General features: G+C 58.0%; 1 protein-coding gene across 1 annotated transcript in view; it reads right to left on the reverse strand.

The window, feature by feature from the left end:
* The window catches only part of USP10 (ubiquitin specific peptidase 10), a 44,619-nt gene that overhangs the window by 15,951 nt on the left and 9,053 nt on the right, over window positions 1–19,615 (reverse strand). The window contains 6 exon segments of the mRNA XM_075326258.1: window positions 3,925–4,108; window positions 6,041–6,140; window positions 13,038–13,144; window positions 14,706–14,761; window positions 16,159–16,268; window positions 16,601–16,692. Of these exon segments, the coding sequence (XP_075182373.1) occupies window positions 3,925–4,108; window positions 6,041–6,140; window positions 13,038–13,144; window positions 14,706–14,761; window positions 16,159–16,268; window positions 16,601–16,692 (649 nt within the window).

Genomic DNA, 19,615 nt, shown 5'->3' on the forward strand with positions numbered 1-19,615 from the left:
CGCGGGGCTCACCGTACAGAGCGGCACACTGCGGGGCTCACCATACAGAGCGGCACCGGAGCTCACCGTACAGAGCGGCACACCGCGGGGCTCACCATACAGAGCGGCACACTGCGGGGCTCACCGTACAGAGCGGCACACTGCGGGGCTCACCATACAGAGCGGCACCGGAGCTCACCGTACAGAGCGGCACCGGGGCTCACCGTACAGAGCGGCACACTGCGGGGCTCACCGTACAGAGCGGCACACTGCGGGGCTCACCATACAGAGCGGCACCGGGGATCACTGTACAGAGCGGCACACTGCGGGGCTCACCGTACAGAGCGGCACCGGGGATCACTGTACAGAGCGGCACACCGCGGTGATCACCGTACAGAGCGGCACCGGGGATCACTGTACAGAGCGGCACACTGCGGGGCTCACCGTACAGAGGGGCACACCGCGGTGCTCACCGTACAGAGCGGCACACCGCGGTGCTCACCGTACAGAGCGGCACACCGCGGGGCTCACCGTACAGAGCGGCACACCGCGGGGTGACAGCTGCTGACTCGCTCTGGCACGCGGCTATTTTACATCTTTGCTGAATCAGTGGTGAGAAATCCTGTAAGTCACACTCTGTCTCCCCAAAACCATCAGAGGGCGGCGCGTTACAGACGCTGAGGAACAGGGAGTCCACCCGACCGCATGGCACAGACCGCCGGCAACTGTGGTGAGTTACATCCTCGCACCGCACCCATCCTCCTCAGACGACAGATGTGCGAGTGTCCTGCAGACGGTGCAGAAACAGCCGCGATACCCCACACCCGTCCAACCAGCCGAGCGGAGAGCGCCACCTACAGCCACCGACCAGCCGAGGAGAGCGCCACCTACAGCCACCGACCAGCCGAGCGGAGAGCGCCACCTACAGCCATCGACCAGCCGAGCGGAGAGCGCCACCTACAGCCACTGACCAGCCGACGAGAGCGCCACCTACAGCCACCGACCAGCCGAGCGTAGAGCGCCACCTACAGCCACTGACCAGCCGAGCGTAGAGCGCCACCTACAGCCACTGACCAGCCGAGGAGTGCGCCACCTACAGCCACCGACCAGCCGAGGAGAGCGCCACCTACAGCCACCGACCAGCCGAGGAGAGCGCCACCTACAGCCACCGACCAGCCGAGCGGAGAGCGCCACCTACAGCCACTGACCAGCCGACGAGAGCGCCACCTACAGCCACTGACCAGCCGAGCGGAGAGCGCCACCTACAGCCACCGACCAGCCGAGGAGAGCGCCACCTACAGCCATCGACCAGCCGAGCGGAGAGCGCCACCTACAGCCACTGACCAGCCGACGAGAGCGCCACCTACAGCCACTGACCAGCCGAGGAGAGCGCCACCTACAGCCACCGACCAGCCGAGGAGAGCGCCACCTACAGCCACCGACCAGCCGAGCGGAGAGCGCCACCTACAGCCACCGACCAGCCGAGGAGAGCGCCACCTACAGCCACCGACCAGCCGAGCGGAGAGCGCCACCTACAGCCACCGACCAGCCGAGGACTGCGCCACCTACAGCCACCGACCAGCCGAGGAGTGCGCCACCTACAGCCACTGACCAGCCGAGGAGAGCGCCACCTACAGCCACTGACCAGCCGAGGAGAGAGCGCCACCTACAGCCACTGACCAGCCAAGGAGAGTGCCACCTACAGCCACCGACCAGCCGAGGAGTGCGCCACCTACAGCCACTGACCAGCCAAGGAGAGTGCCACCTACAGCCACCGACCAGCCGAGGACTGCGCCACCTACAGCCACTGACCAGCCGAGGAGAGCGCCACCTACAGCCACTGACCAGCCGAGGAGAGCGCCACCTACAGCCACTGACCAGCCGAGGAGTGCGCCACCTACAGCCACTGACCAGCCGAGGAGTGCGCCACCTACAGCCACCAACCAGCCGAGGAGAGCGCCACCTACAGCCACCGACCAGCCGAGGAGAGCGCCACCTACAGCCACTGACCAGCCGAGCGGAGAGCGCCACCTACAGCCACCGACCAGCCGAGGAGTGCGCCACCTACAGCCACCGACCAGCCGAGGAGAGCGCCACCTACAGCCACCGACCAGCCGAGCGGAGAGCGCCACCTACAGCCACTGACCAGCCGAGCGGAGAGCGCCACCTACAGCCACGTGGAGAGCGCCACCTACAGCCACCGACCAGCCGAGCGGAGAGCGCCACCTACAGCCACTGACCAGCCGAGCGGAGAGCGCCACCTACAGCCACCGACCAGCCGAGTGGAGGGCGCCACCTACAGCCACTGACCAGCCGAGGAGAGCGCCACCTACAGCCACTGACCAGCCGAGGAGTGTGCCACCTACAGCCACCGACCAGCCGAGCGGAGAGCGCCACCTACAGCCACCGACCAGCCGAGGAGAGCGCCACCTACAGCCACTGACCAGCCGAGGAGTGCGCCACCTACAGCCACTGACCAGCCGAGGAGTGCGCCACCTACAGCCACTGACCAGCCGAGGAGTGCGCCACCTACCAGCCGAGCAGAGCGCCACTTACAGCCACCGACCAGCCGAGGAGAGCGCCACCTACAGCCATCGACCAGCCGAGCGGAGAGCGCCACCTACAGCCACTGACCAGCCGAGCGGAGAGCGCCACCTACAGCCACCGACCAGCCAAGTGGAGAGCGCCACCTACAGCCACCGACCAGCCGAGTGGAGGGCGCCACCTACAGCCACTGACCAGCCGAGGAGAGCGCCACCTACAGCCACTGACCAGCCGAGAAGTGTGCCACCTACAGCCACCGACCAGCCGAGCGGAGAGCGCCACCTACAGCCACCGACCAGCCGAGCGGAGAGCACCACCTACAGCCACCGACCAGCCGAGGAGAGCGCCACCTACAGCCACTGACCAGCCGAGGCGTGCGCCACCTACAGCCACTGACCAGCCGAGGAGTGCGCCACCTACAGCCACTGACCAGCCGAGGAGTGCGCCACCTACAGCCACCGACCAGCCGAGGAAAGCACCACCTACAGCCACCGACCAGTCGAGGAGTGCGCCACCTACAGCCACTGACGAGCCGAGGAGTGCGCCACCTACAGCCACTGACCAGCCGAGTGGAGAGCGCCACCTACAGCCACTGACGAGCCGAGGAGAGCGCCACCTACAGCCACTGACCAGCCGAGGAGAGCGCCACCTACAGCCACTGACCAGCCGAGCGGAGAGCGCCACCTACAGCCACTGACCAGCCGAGCGGAGAGCGCCACCTACAGCCACTGACCAGCCGAGCGGAGAGCGCCACCTACAGCCACTGACCAGCCGAGCAGAGAGCGCCACCTACAGCCACTGACCAGCCGAGGAGAGCGCCACCTACAGCCACCGACCAGCCGAGGAGTGCGCCACCTACAGCCACTGACCAGCCGAGGAGAGCGCCACCTACAGCCACTGACCAGCCGAGGAGTGTGCCACCTACAGCCACCGACCAGCCGAGGAGTGCGCCACCTACAGCCACTGACCAGCCGAGGAGAGCGCCACCTACAGCCACTGACCAGCCGAGGAGAGCGCCACCTACAGCCACCGACCAGCCGAGTGGAGAGCGCCACCTACAGCCACTGACAAGCCGAGTGGAGAGCGCCACCTACAGCCACTGACCAGCCGAGGAGAGCGCCACCTACAGCCACTGACCAGCCGAGGAGAGCGCCACCTACAGCCACTGACCAGCCGAGGAGAGCGCCACCTACAGCCACTGACCAGCCGAGGAGAGAGCGCCACCTACAGCCACCGACCAGCCGAGGAGAGAGCGCCACCTACAGCCACTGACCAGCCGAGGAGAGCGCCACCTACAGCCACTGACCAGCCAGGACATAAGGATGGGCGAGGTTGTACGTCGGCCAGTCACACGAGCAGGGCACACTATATTTCGGGTATGTGCCTCCTCCACATTCTCACCTTATGTGTCCTCCGAATATCTCGGTGATGGGCGTCTGGATGAAGTCGGCCTGCCGGGTGACCGAGGACCTGTTGCGGGGTCCCACCTGCTCCCACTCCTCGTCGCTGCCTTCGCCCGGCTCTCCTCGCGGGTTCGCCTCGTCTTCCTCAGTCGTCGGCTGAGTTTCGGGTCCATTTGAGATTTCTTTAACGGGAGAAAGAAATGATTGTTATTCCGGCTGACTGTCTGCAGCGGTCCGGGCATGCTGGGAGTTGTAGTTTGTGATCACCCTCTATGCCAGTAAATACAATGGGTGCCTGTATCTGGGGGGCACCGGACTGGGCAGAGGGTGGGCCGGGGCTCTGCTGTATGCGGGTCACAGAGAATATTGCAGCTGAGGGTTTGTTACAATGTCTCTTTCGTTTGTGAGGGTCATTACCTGCCCTGACACTCTGCAGCGAACCCTCAGCAGTGGTGGACTCCGCCTCCTTTCAGACCCGGAGGCGGGGGCACACATGCTTGTTTCACGGTTCCGTACGTGGGTCGGCTGAGGGTCTCTTGTTCTGGTCACGAGACGTACGGTCGGTCCATGTACGGATAGCGAAACCGGCCTGAGTACCATCCACACCGACACACTGTAACGAAGCTGCTGCGCCTCCTCTCAGTGACCCAGCGCAGATAACGCGCAGCACAGGAGACAGCAGAGAATGCTGCGCTGCGGGCGGGGGCAGAGAACGCTATGCTGGGGGCGGGGGGCAGAGTGCTCTGTGCTGGGGGCGGGGGGCAGAGAACGCTGTGCTGGGGGCGGGGGGCAGAGAACGCTGTGCTGGGGGCGGGGGGCAGAGAACGCTGTGCTGGGGGCGGGGGGGCAGAGAACGCTGTGCTGGGGGCGGGGGGGCAGAGTGCGCTGTGCTGGGGGCGGGGGGCAGAGTGCTCTGTGCTGGGGGCGGGGGGAAGAGAACGCTGTGCTGGGGGCGGGGGGCAGAGAACGCTGTGCTGGGGGCGGGGGGCAGAGTGCTCTGTGCTGGGGGCAGAGTGCTCTGTGCTGGGGGCGGGGGGCAGAGTGCGCTGTGCTGGGCGCGGGGGCAGAGAACGCTGCGCTGGGGGCAGAGTGCGCTGCGCTGGGGGCAGAGTGCGCTGTGCTGGGGGGCAGAGTGCGCTGTGCTGGGGGCGGGGGGCAGAGAACGCTGTGCTGGGGGCGGGGGGCAGAGTGCGCTGTGCTGGGGGCAGAGTGCACTGTGCTGGGCGCGGGGGCAGAGAACGCTGCGCTGGGGGCAGAGTGCGCTGTGCTGGGGTCGGGGGGCAGAGTGCGCTGTGCTGGGGTCGGGGGGCAGAGTGCGCTGTGCTGGGGGCGGGGGGCAGAGTGCGCTGTGCTGGGGGCAGAGAACGCTGTGCTGGGGGCAGAGAACGCTGTGCTGGGGGCAGAGAACGCTGTGCTGGGGGCGGGGGGCAGAGTGCGCTGTGCTGGGGGCGGGGGGCAGAGTGCGCTGTGCTGGGGGGCAGAGAACGCTGTGCTGGGGGCGGGGGGCAGAGTGCGCTGTGCTGGGGGCAGGGGGCAGAGTGCGCTGTGCTGGGGGTGGGGGGCAGAGTGCGCTGTGCTGGGGGCGGGGGGCAGAGTGCGCTGTGCTGGGGGCGGGGGGCAGAGTGCGCTGTGCTGGGGGCGGGGGGCAAAATGCGCTGTGCTGGGCGCGGGGGGCAGAGTGCGCTGTGCTGGGGGCAGGGGGCAGAGTGCGCTGTGCTGGGGGCGGGGGGCAGAGTGCGCTGTGCTGGGGGCAGGGGGCAGAGTGCGCTGTGCTGGGGGCAGAGTGCGCTGTGCTGGGGGCGGGGGGCAGAGTGCGCTGTGCTGGGGGCAGAGTGCGCTGTGCTGGGGGCGGGGGGCAGAGTGCGCTGTGCTGGGGCAGAGTGCGCTGTGCTGGGGCAGAGTGCGCTGTGCTGGGGCAGAGTGCGCTGTGCTGGGGCAGAGTGCGCTGTGCTGGGCGCGGGGGGCAGAGTGCGCTGTGCTGGGGGCAGAGTGCGCTGTGCTGGGGGCGGGGGGCAGAGTGCGCTGTGCTGGGGCAGAGTGCGCTGTGCTGGGGCAGAGTGCGCTGTGCTGGGGGCAGGGGTCAGAGTGCGCTGTGCTGGGGGCGGGGTACGTACTGTCATTGTGCGGGGACAGCAGCTTCTTCAGAGAGAGCATTTCTTCGTGGAGTCCATTTAGCAGGAAGCCCAGGTACTCCTCCGCGTCCTCCTGCCGCCCCTGCGGGGACAACACACAGTGTACAGTACAGGCCCACATCCAACATGGCGGACGGTCACGTGATGACCCCCCAACAATCTGGACGCTCCAATAACCCTGCACTGAAGCCGGGCTCCCCGCAACTCCCCAATATCAGGGCGCAAGTCCCACGGCCCCCTGGCTCCAGCTGACACCCCATTAGGTCATAGATCCCCTGAAAGCCCCCCATAATGGGCCTAAGCCCTCTCAAGGTCCCAAACAATGGGCATTGGCCTCCTGACAGCCCCCCCATATCAGGTCCCAAACAATAGGCATTGGCCTCCTGACAGTCCCCCCATATCAGGTCCCAAACAATGGGCATTGGCCTCCTGACAGCCCCCCCATATCAGGTCCCAAACGAAGGGAATTTTGTTACTTACCGTAAATTCCTTTTCTTCTAGCTCTTATTGGGAGACCCAGCCGATTGGGTGTATAGCACTGCCTCCGGAGGCCACACAAAGCAATTACACTAAAAAGTGTAAGGCCCCTCCCCTTCTGGCTATACACCCCCAGTGGGATCACTGGCTCACCAGTTTTAGTGCAAAAGCAAGAAGGAGGAAAGCCAATAACTGGTTTAAACAAATTCACTCCGAGTAACATCGGAGAACTGAAAACCGTTCAACATGAACAACATGTGTACCCGCAAACAAACCAAAAATCCCGAAGGACAACAGGGCGGGTGCTGGGTCTCCCAATAAGAGCTAGAAGAAAAGGAATTTACGGTAAGTAACAAAATTCCCTTCTTCTTCGGCGCTCTATTGGGAGACCCAGACGATTGGGACGTCCAAAAGCTGTCCCTGGGTGGGTAAAGAAATACCTCATGTTAGAGCTGCAAGACAGCCCTCCCCTACGGGGAGGCAACTGCCGCCTGCAGGACTCTTCTACCTAGGCTGGCGTCCGCCGAAGCATAGGTATGCACCTGATAATGTTTGGTGAAAGTGTGCAGACTCGACCAGGTAGCTGCCTGGCACACCTGTTGAGCCGTAGCCTGGTGTCGCAATGCCCAGGACGCACCCACGGCTCTGGTAGAATGGGCCTTCAGCCCTGATGGAACCTGAAGCCCCGCAGAACGGTAGGCTTCAAAAATTGGTTCTTTGATCCATCGAGCCAGGGTGGCTTTTGAAGCCTGCGACCCTTTGCGCTTACCAGCGACAAGGACAAAGAGTGCATCCGAACGGCGCAGGGGCGCCGTGCGGGAAATGTAGATTCTGAGTGCTCTCACCAGATCTAACAAATGTAAATCCTTCTCATACCGATGAACTGCATGAGGACAAAACGAAGGCAAAGAGATATCCTGATTAAGATGAAAAGAGGATACCACCTTCGGGAGAAACTCCTGAATGGGGCGCAGCACTACCTTGTCCTGGTGGAAGACCAGGAAGGGAGCCTTGGAAGACAACGCTGCTAGCTCAGACACTCTCCGAAGAGATGTGATCGCTACCAGAAAAGCCACTTTCTGTGAAAGTCTAGAAAGTGAAACCTCCTTCAGAGGCTCGAAGGGCGGCTTCTGGAGGGCAACTAGTACCCTGTTCAGATCCCATGGATCTAACGGCCGCTTGTACGGGGGAACGATATGGCAAACCCCCTGTAGGAACGTGCGCACCTTAGAAAGTCGTGCTAGACGCTTCTGAAAAAAGACGGATAGCGCCGAGACCTGTCCTTTAAGGGAGCCGAGCGACAAACCCTTTTCTAACCCCGATTGCAGGAAAGAAAGAAGGGTAGGTAATGCAAATGGCCAGGGAGACACTCCCTGAGCAGAGCACCAGGATAAGAATATCCTCCACGTTCTGTGGTAGATCTTAGCAGACGTGGGCTTTCTAGCCTGTCTCATGGTGGCAACGACCCCTTGGGATAAGCCTGAAGACGCTAGGATCCAGGACTCAATGGCCACGCAGTCAGGTTGAGGGCCGCAGAATTCCGATGGAAAAACGGCCCTTGGGACAGTAAGTCTGGTCGGTCTGGAAGTGCCCACGGTTGGCCGACCGTGAGATGCCACAGATCCGGATACCACGCCCTCCTCGGCCAGTCTGGAGCGACGAGTATGACGTGGCTGCAGTCGGATCTGATCTTGCGTAGCACTCTGGGCAAGAGTGCCAGAGGTGGAAACACATAAGGGAGCCGGAACTGCGACCAATCTTGCACTAGGGCGTCTGCTGCTAGAGCTCTTTGATCGCGAGACCGTGCCATGAATGTTGGGACCTTGTTGTTGTGCCGGGACGCCATTAGGTCGACGTCCGGCCTTCCCCATCGGCGACAGATTTCCTGAAACACGTCCGGGTGAAGGGACCATTCCCCTGCGTCCATGCCCTGGCGACTGAGGAAGTCTGCTTCCCAGTTTTCTACGCCGGGGATGTGAACTGCGGATATGGTGGAGGCCGTGGCTTCCACCCACATCATAATGCGCCGGACTTCCTGGAAGGCTTGCCGACTGCGAGTCCCTCCTTGGTGATTGATGTATGCCACCGCTGTGGAGTTGTCCGATTGAATTCGGATCTGCTTCCCTTCCAGCCACTGCTGGAAGGCCAGTAGGGCAAGATACACTGCCCTGATCTCCAGAACATTGATCTGAAGGGTGGACTCCTGCTGAGTCCACGTACCCTGAGCCCTGTGGTGGAGAAAAACTGCTCCCCACCCTGACAGACTCGCGTCTGTCGTGACCACCGCCCAGGACGGTGGTAGGAAGGATCGTCCCTGTGATAATGAGGTGGACAGGAGCCACCACTGCAGAGAGTCCTTGGCCGTCTGGGAAAGGGAGACTTTCCTGTCCAGGGATGTCGACTTCCCGTCCCATTGGCGGAGAATGTCCCATTGAAGTGGACGCAGATGAAACTGCGCAAACGGAACCGCCTCTATTGCCGCCACCATCTTCCCGAGGAAGTGCATGAGGCGTCTTAAGGAGTGCGACTGACTTTGAAGGAGAGCCTGCACCCCCGTCTGTAGTGACCGCTGCTTGCTCAGCGGAAGCTTCACTATCGCTGAGAGAGTATGAAACTCCATGCCAAGATACGTTAGTGATTGGGTCGGTGACAGATTTGACTTTGGGAAGTTGATGATCCACCCGAACGCCTGGAGAGTCTCCAGTGCAAAATTCAGGCTGAGTTGGCATGCCTCCTGAGAGGGTGCCTTGACCAGTAGATCGTCCAAGTAAGGGATCACAGAGTGTCCGTGAGAGTGCAAGACTGCTACCACTGCCGCCATGATCTTGGTGAACACCCGGGGGGCTGTCGCCAGACCAAATGGCAGAGCCACGAACTGAAGATGTTCGTCTCCTATCACGAAGCGTAGAAAGCGTTGGTGCTCTGTAGCAATCGGCACGTGGAGATAAGCATCTTTGATGTCTATTGATGCTAGGAAATCTCCTTGGGACATAGAGGCAATGACTGAGCGGAGGGATTCCATCCGGAACCGCCTGGCGTTCACATGCTTGTTGAGCAGTTTTAGGTCCAGAACAGGACGGAAGGAGCCGTCCTTTTTTGGAACCACAAAGAGATTGGAGTAAAATCCTCGCCCCCTTTCCAGAGGGGGGACAGGGATCACGACTCCTTCTGCTCTTAGAGAGTCCACCGCCTGCAGCAGGGCATCTGCTCGGTTGGGGTGTGGGGAGGTTCTGAAGAACCGAAGTGGAGGCCGAGAACTGAACTCGATTCTGTACCCGCGAGACAAAATGTCTGTTACCCACCGGTCTTTGACCTGTGACAGCCAAATGTCGCAAAAGCGGGAGAGCCTGCCACCGACCGAGGATGCGGAGGGCGGAGGCCGAAAGTCATGAGGTAGCCGCCTTGGAAGCGGTTCCTCCATTTGCTTTCCTGGGGCGTGAGTGAGCCCGCCAGGAATCTGAGCTCCCTTGTCCTTTCTGAGTCCCTTTGGACGAGGAGAATTGGGGCTTGCCCGAGCCTCGAAAGGACCGAAACCTCGACTGCCACTTTTTCTGTTGAGGTTTACTTGCTCTGGGCTGTGGCAAGGAAGAGTCCTTGCCCTTGGACTGTTTTATGATTTCAGCCAATGGCTCACCAAACAGTCTGTCTCTAGATAATGGCAAGCTGGTTAAGCATTTTTTGGAACCAGCATCTGCTTTCCAGTCCTTTAACCATAAGGCTCTGCGCAAAACCACAGAATTGGCGGTCGCCATAGAGGTACGGCTCGTAGATTCTAGGACAGCATTGATAGCGTAGGTCGCAAACGCAGACATTTGCGAAGTTAGGGACGCCACCTGCGGTACTGCTGGATGCATGATAGCATCCACCTGTGCCAGACCAGCTGAAATAGCTTGGAGTGCCCACACGGCCGCGAATGCTGGAGCAAACGACGCGCCGATAGCTTCATAGACAGATTTCAACCAAAGGTCCATCTGTCTGTCGTTGGCATCTTTAAGTGAAGCGCCATCCTCTACTGCGACTATGGATCTAGCCGCAAGCTTGGAAATTGGGGGATCCACCTTTGGGCACTGGGTCCAGCGTTTGGCTACTTCAGAGGGAAAAGGATAACGGGTATCCTTAGAACGTTTAGAGAAACGCTTGTCTGGATGAGCGTCGTGCTTCTGGATTGATTCTCTGAAGTCAGAGTGATCCAAAAAAGCACTTAATTTACGCTTGGGATACAGGAAATGGAACTTCTCCTGCTCCGCAGCCGCCTCCTCTGCAGAAGGGGCTGGGGGAGAAATATCCAACAGTCTATTAATTGCCGATATAAGGTCATTAACCATGGCGTCACCATCAGGGGCATCCAGATTGAGAGGGGCCTCAGGATTAGAATCCTGGTCACCGTCCTCAGTCTCATCACAGAGAGATTCTTCTCGCTGAGACCCTGAGCAGTGTGATGACGTGGAGGGTCTTTCCCAGCGAGCTCGCTTAGGCTGCCTGGGACTGTCATCTGAGTCAGAGACTTCAGCTTGTGATGCCTGAGACCCCCTTGAAGTACGGATTAGTTCCAACTGAGGGGGACCAGAGAGCATAGCCACAGCAGTGTCCATGGTCTGAGGAACTGGCCTGGACTGCAAGGTCTCCAGGATTTTTGTCATGGCCTCAGACATCTTATCAGCAAACACTGCAAAGTCTGTCCCCGTCACCGGGGCAGGGTTCACAGGCGTCTCTGCCTGGGCCACTACCACCATAGGCTCTGGCTGACGAAGTGCCACTGGGACTGAACATTGCACACAATGGGAATCATTGGAGCCTGCCGGTAGATCAGCCCCACATGCAGTACAAACAGTGTACACAGCCCGTGCCTTGGCAGCCTTGCGTTTTGCGGATGACATGTTGCTGCCTCCTCAGAGCAGTACAGGGTGTCCAGCCAAGAAGCGACCTACAGTGCAACTATAGATATATATATGGTACCCAGAAAAAAGTACACTAATATGTCACTGAGGCACTAGAGGGGCCAGCACTACTGTGCAGCTTACCGCCCGCTTAGGAGCGGTGTGTGGTCGCCAGAAATCCCTCTAGTCTGGGTCTCCCAGAGCCTGCTGCCTTTCCCCAGCCAGATCGCATGTGTAATGGCTGCCGGCGTCCTTGTGGAGAGGGGGGGCGGGCCCTGGGCGTACACCGACGAAGAGCGGGAAGTCTGCTTCCCCTTGTGCCTAGTGAGAGGGCTGGAGCATGTAAATAAAGCTCCAGCCCTCGGCGCTGCCTATTGAGCAGCGTCTCTCCCCTACCCTGATTGACAGGGTGGGGGCGGGAACGAAGTGGCGCTAGGCCGCAGAAGCCGGGGGCTAAAGTTAGAAGCGCCGCCGCCGTAAAAGCGCGGTCGGCGCAAAGCCCCCGGCGCACCATAAGTCGCAGCTGCGCCGCCGCTCCAGGAGCGGTCGGCGCAGTAGTTCCCAATACACAACGTCACCCAGCAAAGCTGCAGTGACCTAACCCCCAGCGTACATCGCCACTGTCCCCGGCGCACTACAACGCTCAGCAGGCCCTGAGAGTGTCCGTGCCTGCCGGGGACACAGAGTACCTGAAAGTTGCAGGGCCTTGTCCCTGAACGGCACTCCCGCTCCCAATCCAGCAGGTTCTATGGGTCTGTGGATGGAGCCCGGCCCCAGGGCTTGGGGGCCGGCAGGATCCCACTTCCACAGAGCCCTAAGGGGATGTGGAAGGAAAACAGCATGTGGGCTCCAGCCTCTGTACCAGCAATAGGTACCTCAACCTTACAAGCACCACCGCGGGTGAGAAGGGAGCATGCTGGGGGCCCTATATGGGCCCTCTTTTCTTCCATCCGATAGAGCCAGCAGCTACTGCTGACTACAAACAGTGGAGCTATGCGTGGATGTCTGACCTCCTTCGCACAAAGCAGAAAACTGGTGAGCCAGTGATCCCACTGGGGGTGTATAGCCAGAAGGGGAGGGGCCTTACACTTTTTAGTGTAATTGCTTTGTGTGGCCTCCGGAGGCAGTGCTATACACCCAATCGGCTGGGTCTCCCAATAGAGCGCCGAAGAAAATGGGCATTGGCCGCCTGACAGCGCCCCCCCATATCAGGTCCCAAACAATGGGCATTGGCCTCCTGCCAGCCCCCCCATATCAGGTCCCAAACAATGGGCATTGGCCTCCTGACAGTCCCCCCATATCAGGCCCCAAACAATGGGCATTGGCCTCCTGACAGCCCCCCCATATCAGGTCCCAAACAATAGGCATTGGCCTCCTGACAGCCCCCCCATATCAGGTCCCAAACCCCTAACAGCCTCCTTGGCCTGTAGCTGTTACCCCATTCTGTCAAAGACCCCTTGTCACCCCCCTACCCCCCAATATTGGACCAAGTCTCCCCCAACAGCTCTCTTCATTATTAGGCCTAGTCTCCCCCAACAGCCCCCCATATTAGGCCTAGTCTCCCCCGTCAGCTCCCTATACCGGGCCCCTCACAGCCCCCCATGCAGATGTCGGCCCCCCATCACCTTCTCGGACAGGCTGGACTTGGCGAGGGTCAGCAGGCGGTAGATGTAGGTGGGCTCGAACGCTGCTCCGGGGCGAATGTCGCGCACAACCTTGTCTCCGGGGGCCACTGCCAGAAGAAGACAATCAGAACCACCCAATGCGTCCGATCCGGAACTGGTGACCCCCATCCCCACATACAGGTCACACTGGGGGTCCGTCCGTCACTCCACAGACATGGGGGTCACACTGGGGGTCAGTCACTCCACAGACATGGGGGTCACACTGGGGGTCAGTCACTCCACAGACATGGGGGTCAGTCACTCCACAGACATGGGGGTCACACTGGGGGTCCGTACATCTCTCCACAGACATGGGGGGGGTCACACTGGGGGTCCGTCCGTCACTCCACAGACATGGGGGTCACACTGGGGGTCAGTCACTCCACAGACATGGGGGTCACACTGGGGGTCCGTCCGTCACTCCACAGACATGGGGGTCACACTGGGGGTCAGTTACTCCACAGACATGGGGGTCACACTGGGGGTCAGTCACTCCACAGACATGGGGGTCAGTCACTCCACAGACATGGGGGTCACACTGGGGGTCCGTACATCTCTCCACAGACATGGGGGTCACACTGGGGGTCCGTACGTCTCTCCACAGACATGGGGGTCACACTGGGGGTCAGTCACTCCACAGACATGGGGGTCACACTGGGGGTCCGTACATCTCTCCACAGACATGGGGGGTCACACTGGGGGTCCGTACATCACTCCACAGACATGGGAGTCACACTGGGGGTCCGTCTGTTACTCCACAGATATGGGGGTCACACTGGGGGTCCGTCTGTTACTCCACAGACATGGGGGTCACATTGGGGGTCCGTCCGTCACTCCACAGACATGGGGGTCACACTGGTGGTCCGTCCGTCACTCCACAGACATAGGGGTCACACTGGTGGTCCGTACATCTCTCCACAGACATGGGGGTCACACTGGTGGTCCGTCCGTCACTCCACAGACATAGGGGTCACACTGGTGGTCCGTACATCTCTCCACAGACATGGGGGTCACACTGGTGGTCCTTACGTCACTCCACAGACATGGGGGTCACACTGGTGGTCCGTACGTCACTCCACAGACACGGGGGTCACACTGGTGGTCCGTCCGTCACTCCACAGACATGGGGGTCACACTGGGGGTCCGTACATCTCTCCACAGACATGGGGGTCACACTGGTGGTCCGTCCGTCACTCCACAGACATGGGGGTCACACTGGTGGTCTGTACGTCTCTCCACAGACACGGGGGTCACACTGGGGGTCAGTCACTCCACAGACATGGGGGGTCACACTGGGGGTCCGTCCGTCACTCCACAGACATGGGGGTCACACTGGGGGTCCGTACATCACTCCACAGACACGGGGGTCACACTGGTGGTCCGTCCGTCACTCCACAGACATGGGGGTCACATTGATGGTCAGTCACTCCACAGACATGGGGGTCACACTGGTGGTCCGTCCGTCACTCCACAGACATGGGGGTCACATTGATGGTCAGTCATTCCACAGACATGGGGGTCACACTGGTGGTCCGTCCGTCACTCCACAGACACGGGGGGTCACACTGGTGGTCAGTCCCGTTCTGTGGAGACCCCTGCGGACCCCCGGTGGCTGAGTTGCGGCCTTACCTTGCTTCGGCTTGGCAATCACCGGCATGTTCGTGAATTCATTCATCAGGCGAACGCTGAAAGAAGAAGAGACAAGACCTGAGAAACCAGAAGCGGCAGCTGAGGACCCCCGAAACCCCCGAGCGGCTGCTCACAGGGGCCAAGAAATTCTGGAGCTTTCCATCAGTCTATGTCTCAATGGATCGCAGTTTTCTCTCTGATTGCTGTCAGTGAACGTTAACACTCTTGCAGGAGCTATAGACACATCTCACAGCTGAGGGTCTGCTACAATCGCATCAGTGCAGACATGAACCATCAGCCTGGAGCACAGGTCACGTGTGGAGACACCGGGACTAGTCCTACAGCTGTGCGAGGCATTCACTGACAGCAAGCAGCAATCCTACACATGATGAGCGGAGGGGCCCCTGCCGAGTACGGTGGATCGGAGGGGCCCCTGCCGAGTACGGTGGATCGGAGGGGCCCCTGCCGGGTACGGTGGATCGGAGGGGCCCCTGCCGGGTACGGTGGATCGGAGGGGCCCCTGCCGGGTACGGTGGATCGGAGGGGCCCCTGCCGAGTACAGAGGGTCGGAGGGGCCCCTGCCGAGTACAGAGGGTCGGAGGGGCCCCTGCCGAGTACAGAGGGACGGAGGGGCCCCTGCTGAGTACAGAGGGACGGAGGGGCCCCTGCCGAGTACAGAGGGTCGGAGGGGCCCCTGCCGAGTACAGAGGGTCGGAGGGGCCCCTGCTGAGTACAGAGGGTCGGAGGGGCCCCTGCTGAGTACAGAGGGTCGGAGGGGCCCCTGCTGAGTACAGAGGGTCGGAGGGGCCCCTGCTGAGTACAGAGGGTCGGAGGGGCCCCTGCCGAGTACAGAGGGTCGGAGGGGCCCCTGCTGAGTACAGAGGGTCGGAGGGGCCCCTGCCGAGTACGGTGGATCGGAGGGGCCCCTGCCGAGTACGGTGGATCGGAGGGGCCCCTGCCGAGTACGGTGGATCGGAGGGGCCCCTGCCGAGTACGGTGGATCGGAGGGGCCCCTGCCAAGTACGGTGGATCGGAGGGGCCCCTGCCAAGTACGGTGGATCGGAGGGGCCCCTGCTGAGTACAGAGGGTCGGAGGAGCCCCTGCTGAGTACGGTGGTTGGGAGGGGCCCCTGCCGAGTACGGTAGATCGGAGGGGCCCCTGCTGAGTACGGTGGATCGGAGGGGCCCCTGCTGAGTACAGAGGGTCAGAGGGGCCCCTGCTGAGTACAGAGGGTCGGAGGAGCCCCTGCTGAGTACGGTGGTTGGGAGGGGCCCCTGCCGAGTACGGTAGATCGGAGGGGCCCCTGCTGAGTACGGTGGATCGGAGGGGCCCCTGCTGAGTACGGTGGATCGGAGGGGTCCCTGCTGAGTACGGTGGATCGGAGGGGCCCCTGCTGAGTACAGAGGGTCGGAGGGGCCCCTGCCGAGTACGGTGGGGCAGAGCGTCTACTTACAAGCTGTCGATCATGGGCGTTGACGTGCACGCTCTCTGCAGTTTGGTGTACATGGGAATGCACTTCATCAGATGGTACATGGGTGGGCACGCCACCAGAGCTTGTAGGGTCTGCGGGACGGGTCAAGGAATAAACCATACACGAGATCACAGGCCGGATACACCTCCTGCAGTAGATTAATGATTGGATACAACAGTAACAAACCCTCAGCTGTGAAAGGAAGGACCGATCTCAGCCTCCGGAGGAGAACGATGAAAGTTCTCATTCAACGAAAGCAAGCAGAGATCTAATCAATGTATGAGAACGCTGCAGATCCTGCCATCAGCTCCTCACAGGAGACCCCCGAGGCGCAGACCCCTCTGATCAGTGTGTGGAGACGTTCCACTAATAACGGCGGCTGCGAGACCCCAGAGCGCGGCCTGAGCCGGCAGCAGAAGGATACAGCGTTGATGTAGCACCAGTTTCCTTTGTTGACGAGTCCTCGTGGCTGTAACGACACGGGTTTATGGACGAGCTTCACCCCCTCCAGGATCTCTGCGGACGGGAGGAAAGCGGGGTGAGTACAAGAGCGGCGGGAGGCGCAACGGTCTGCGGAAACTAGAGGCGGGCACACGACAGGCGGGGGACACGGGGGACACGAGGGACGGGGGGACACGAGGGACACGAGGGACGGGGGGACACGAGGGACGGGGGGACACGAGGGACGGGGGGGACACGAGGGACGGGGGGGGACACGAGGGACGGGGGGGGACACGAGGGACGGGGGGGACACGAGGGACGGGGGGGGGACACGAGGGATGGGGGGGGACACGAGGGATGGGGGGGACACAAGGGACGGGGCACACGGTGGTCAGTGGAAACGGCGGCTGGGAGGTTACGCAACACACTGGACATTTTTTTGTAAAAAAAGGTATTAAAATCCGCGTCCCCTTCAGTGCGGACGACCCCGATGTTCTCCATCGTTTATTTTCCTGCCCGATCGCTGTTCTTAGAAGTGATGGGAGCTGATCTACTGCGTCATTACTCCATGAATATAAAGAGTGCGGACCACCAGTGCTGGAGCCGGGGGGTGCAGAATACAGGGGTGATTCACCTGGTGACTCTGCACTGACCCCGGCCGTCACCACAGGACATTTAGTGATTGTCCATTATTTGGGCTGCCATTACTCCCCGCCCGGGGGACGCTTGGACCCTGCGGTGCGAGAGCGGCCACATTCACAGATCGTACAGGACCCGCCACTCACTGCAGAAACTGCATCTCAGCCGGGTGAACGCACCGCCCTCCCGCAGGCTGCGAGCGCCACCTGGTGGCTAATGGTGGTAGAGCTGAAGGATGTGTCTGTAGAGCCTATGTACAAGGACCGGCACAGAGGGGGGAGGTCATATTGAGGGGTCATACAGGGTATCAGTGCTCATCGCCCTCTGTTATAGGGTGACATTTACTGCCTGGTTCCTGCAGTAGCAGAATTACTTTCTGGCAGAGAGCTCGGAGCAGCGCTCCTCATCCTCTCCGTCCAGTGGCGGGGTCCATCATTGGTTCTAAAAGGGGTTGGGAAGGGGTCGGCGGCTGCATCCCAGGCCCATCACCAAAACCCCAATATAGTCATGTCTATGTGAGGCCGGTGGTCTCGGGCCCAAGGACCACAACTCCCAGCAGCACAGGTTGGACACACGGGTAGCTCTGTAATCAGCAAGGCTCAGACAGACCCCCATATAAAGTGTACACACACACATACATACATATACACATTATATATACATATATACATACACACACATACATTATACATACACACACATACATACATATACACATTATATATACATATATACATACACACATTATATATACACACACATACATATACACATTATATATACACACACATACACACTATATATATACACACACACACACACACACACATTATATATACATATATACATACACACACATACATTATATATACATATATACATACACACACATACATATATATACACACTATATATATACACACACACACATTATATATACATATATACATACACACACATACATTATACATACACACACATACATTATATATACACACACATACATTATACATACACACACATACATATATACACACACACATACATATATACACACACATACATATATACACACACACACATTATATATACATATATACATACACACACATACATTATACATACACACACATACATTATATATACACACACATACATTATACATACACACACATACATATATACACACACATACATTATATATACACACACATACATTATACATACACACACATACATATATACACACACATACATTATATATACACACACATACATTATACATACACACACATACATTATACATACACACACATACATATATATACACACATACATTATATATACATATATACATACACACATACATTATATATACACACACATACACACACACATACATTATATATACACACATACACACACACATACATTATATATACACACACATACATATATACACACACATACATATACACACACATACATATACACACACACATTATATATACATATATATATACACACACATTATATATACATATATATACACACACATACACATTATATATACACACACACACACAATTATATATACATATATATACACACACATACACACATTATATATACATATATATACACACACATACACATTATATACACACACACACACAATTATATATACATATATATACACACATTATATATACACACACACACACACACATACACACACATTATATACACACACACACACAATTATATATACATATATACACACACACACACACACATTATATATACACACACACACATTATATATACACACACATACATACACATTATATATACACACACATACATACACATTATATATACACACACATACATACACATTATATATACACACACATACATACACATTATATATACCAGGGCTGTGGAGTCGGAGTCGGAGTCGGAGCTCATTTTGGTGGAGTCGGAGTCGGTATAAAATGCACCGACTCCGACTCCTAAAATATATAATAAATTGGGGACAGGAGTGCAATGCAGAATGTGCTGAATATTTTACTAAATAATAACATTTAGTATAATGCTTATATTTAAGTGAAAAATTTATTGTAGTACAATGTGAACATCAGACATTTAATTGTTTTTATAATACAATAATCAAGATATTTGGATAGAACATAAAATATTTATTGGAATACAACTTTAGAACACAAAAAACTAATAAATTGTAAATATGTAATATGTAATATGCAATATATATATATATATATATATATATATATATATATATATATATATATATATATATATATACACACAGTGTATATACACACACAAGATATAT

The sequence above is a fragment of the Anomaloglossus baeobatrachus genome, chromosome 10, assembly GCF_048569485.1.
Source record: "Anomaloglossus baeobatrachus isolate aAnoBae1 chromosome 10, aAnoBae1.hap1, whole genome shotgun sequence".
NCBI lineage: Eukaryota > Metazoa > Chordata > Amphibia > Anura > Aromobatidae > Anomaloglossus > Anomaloglossus baeobatrachus.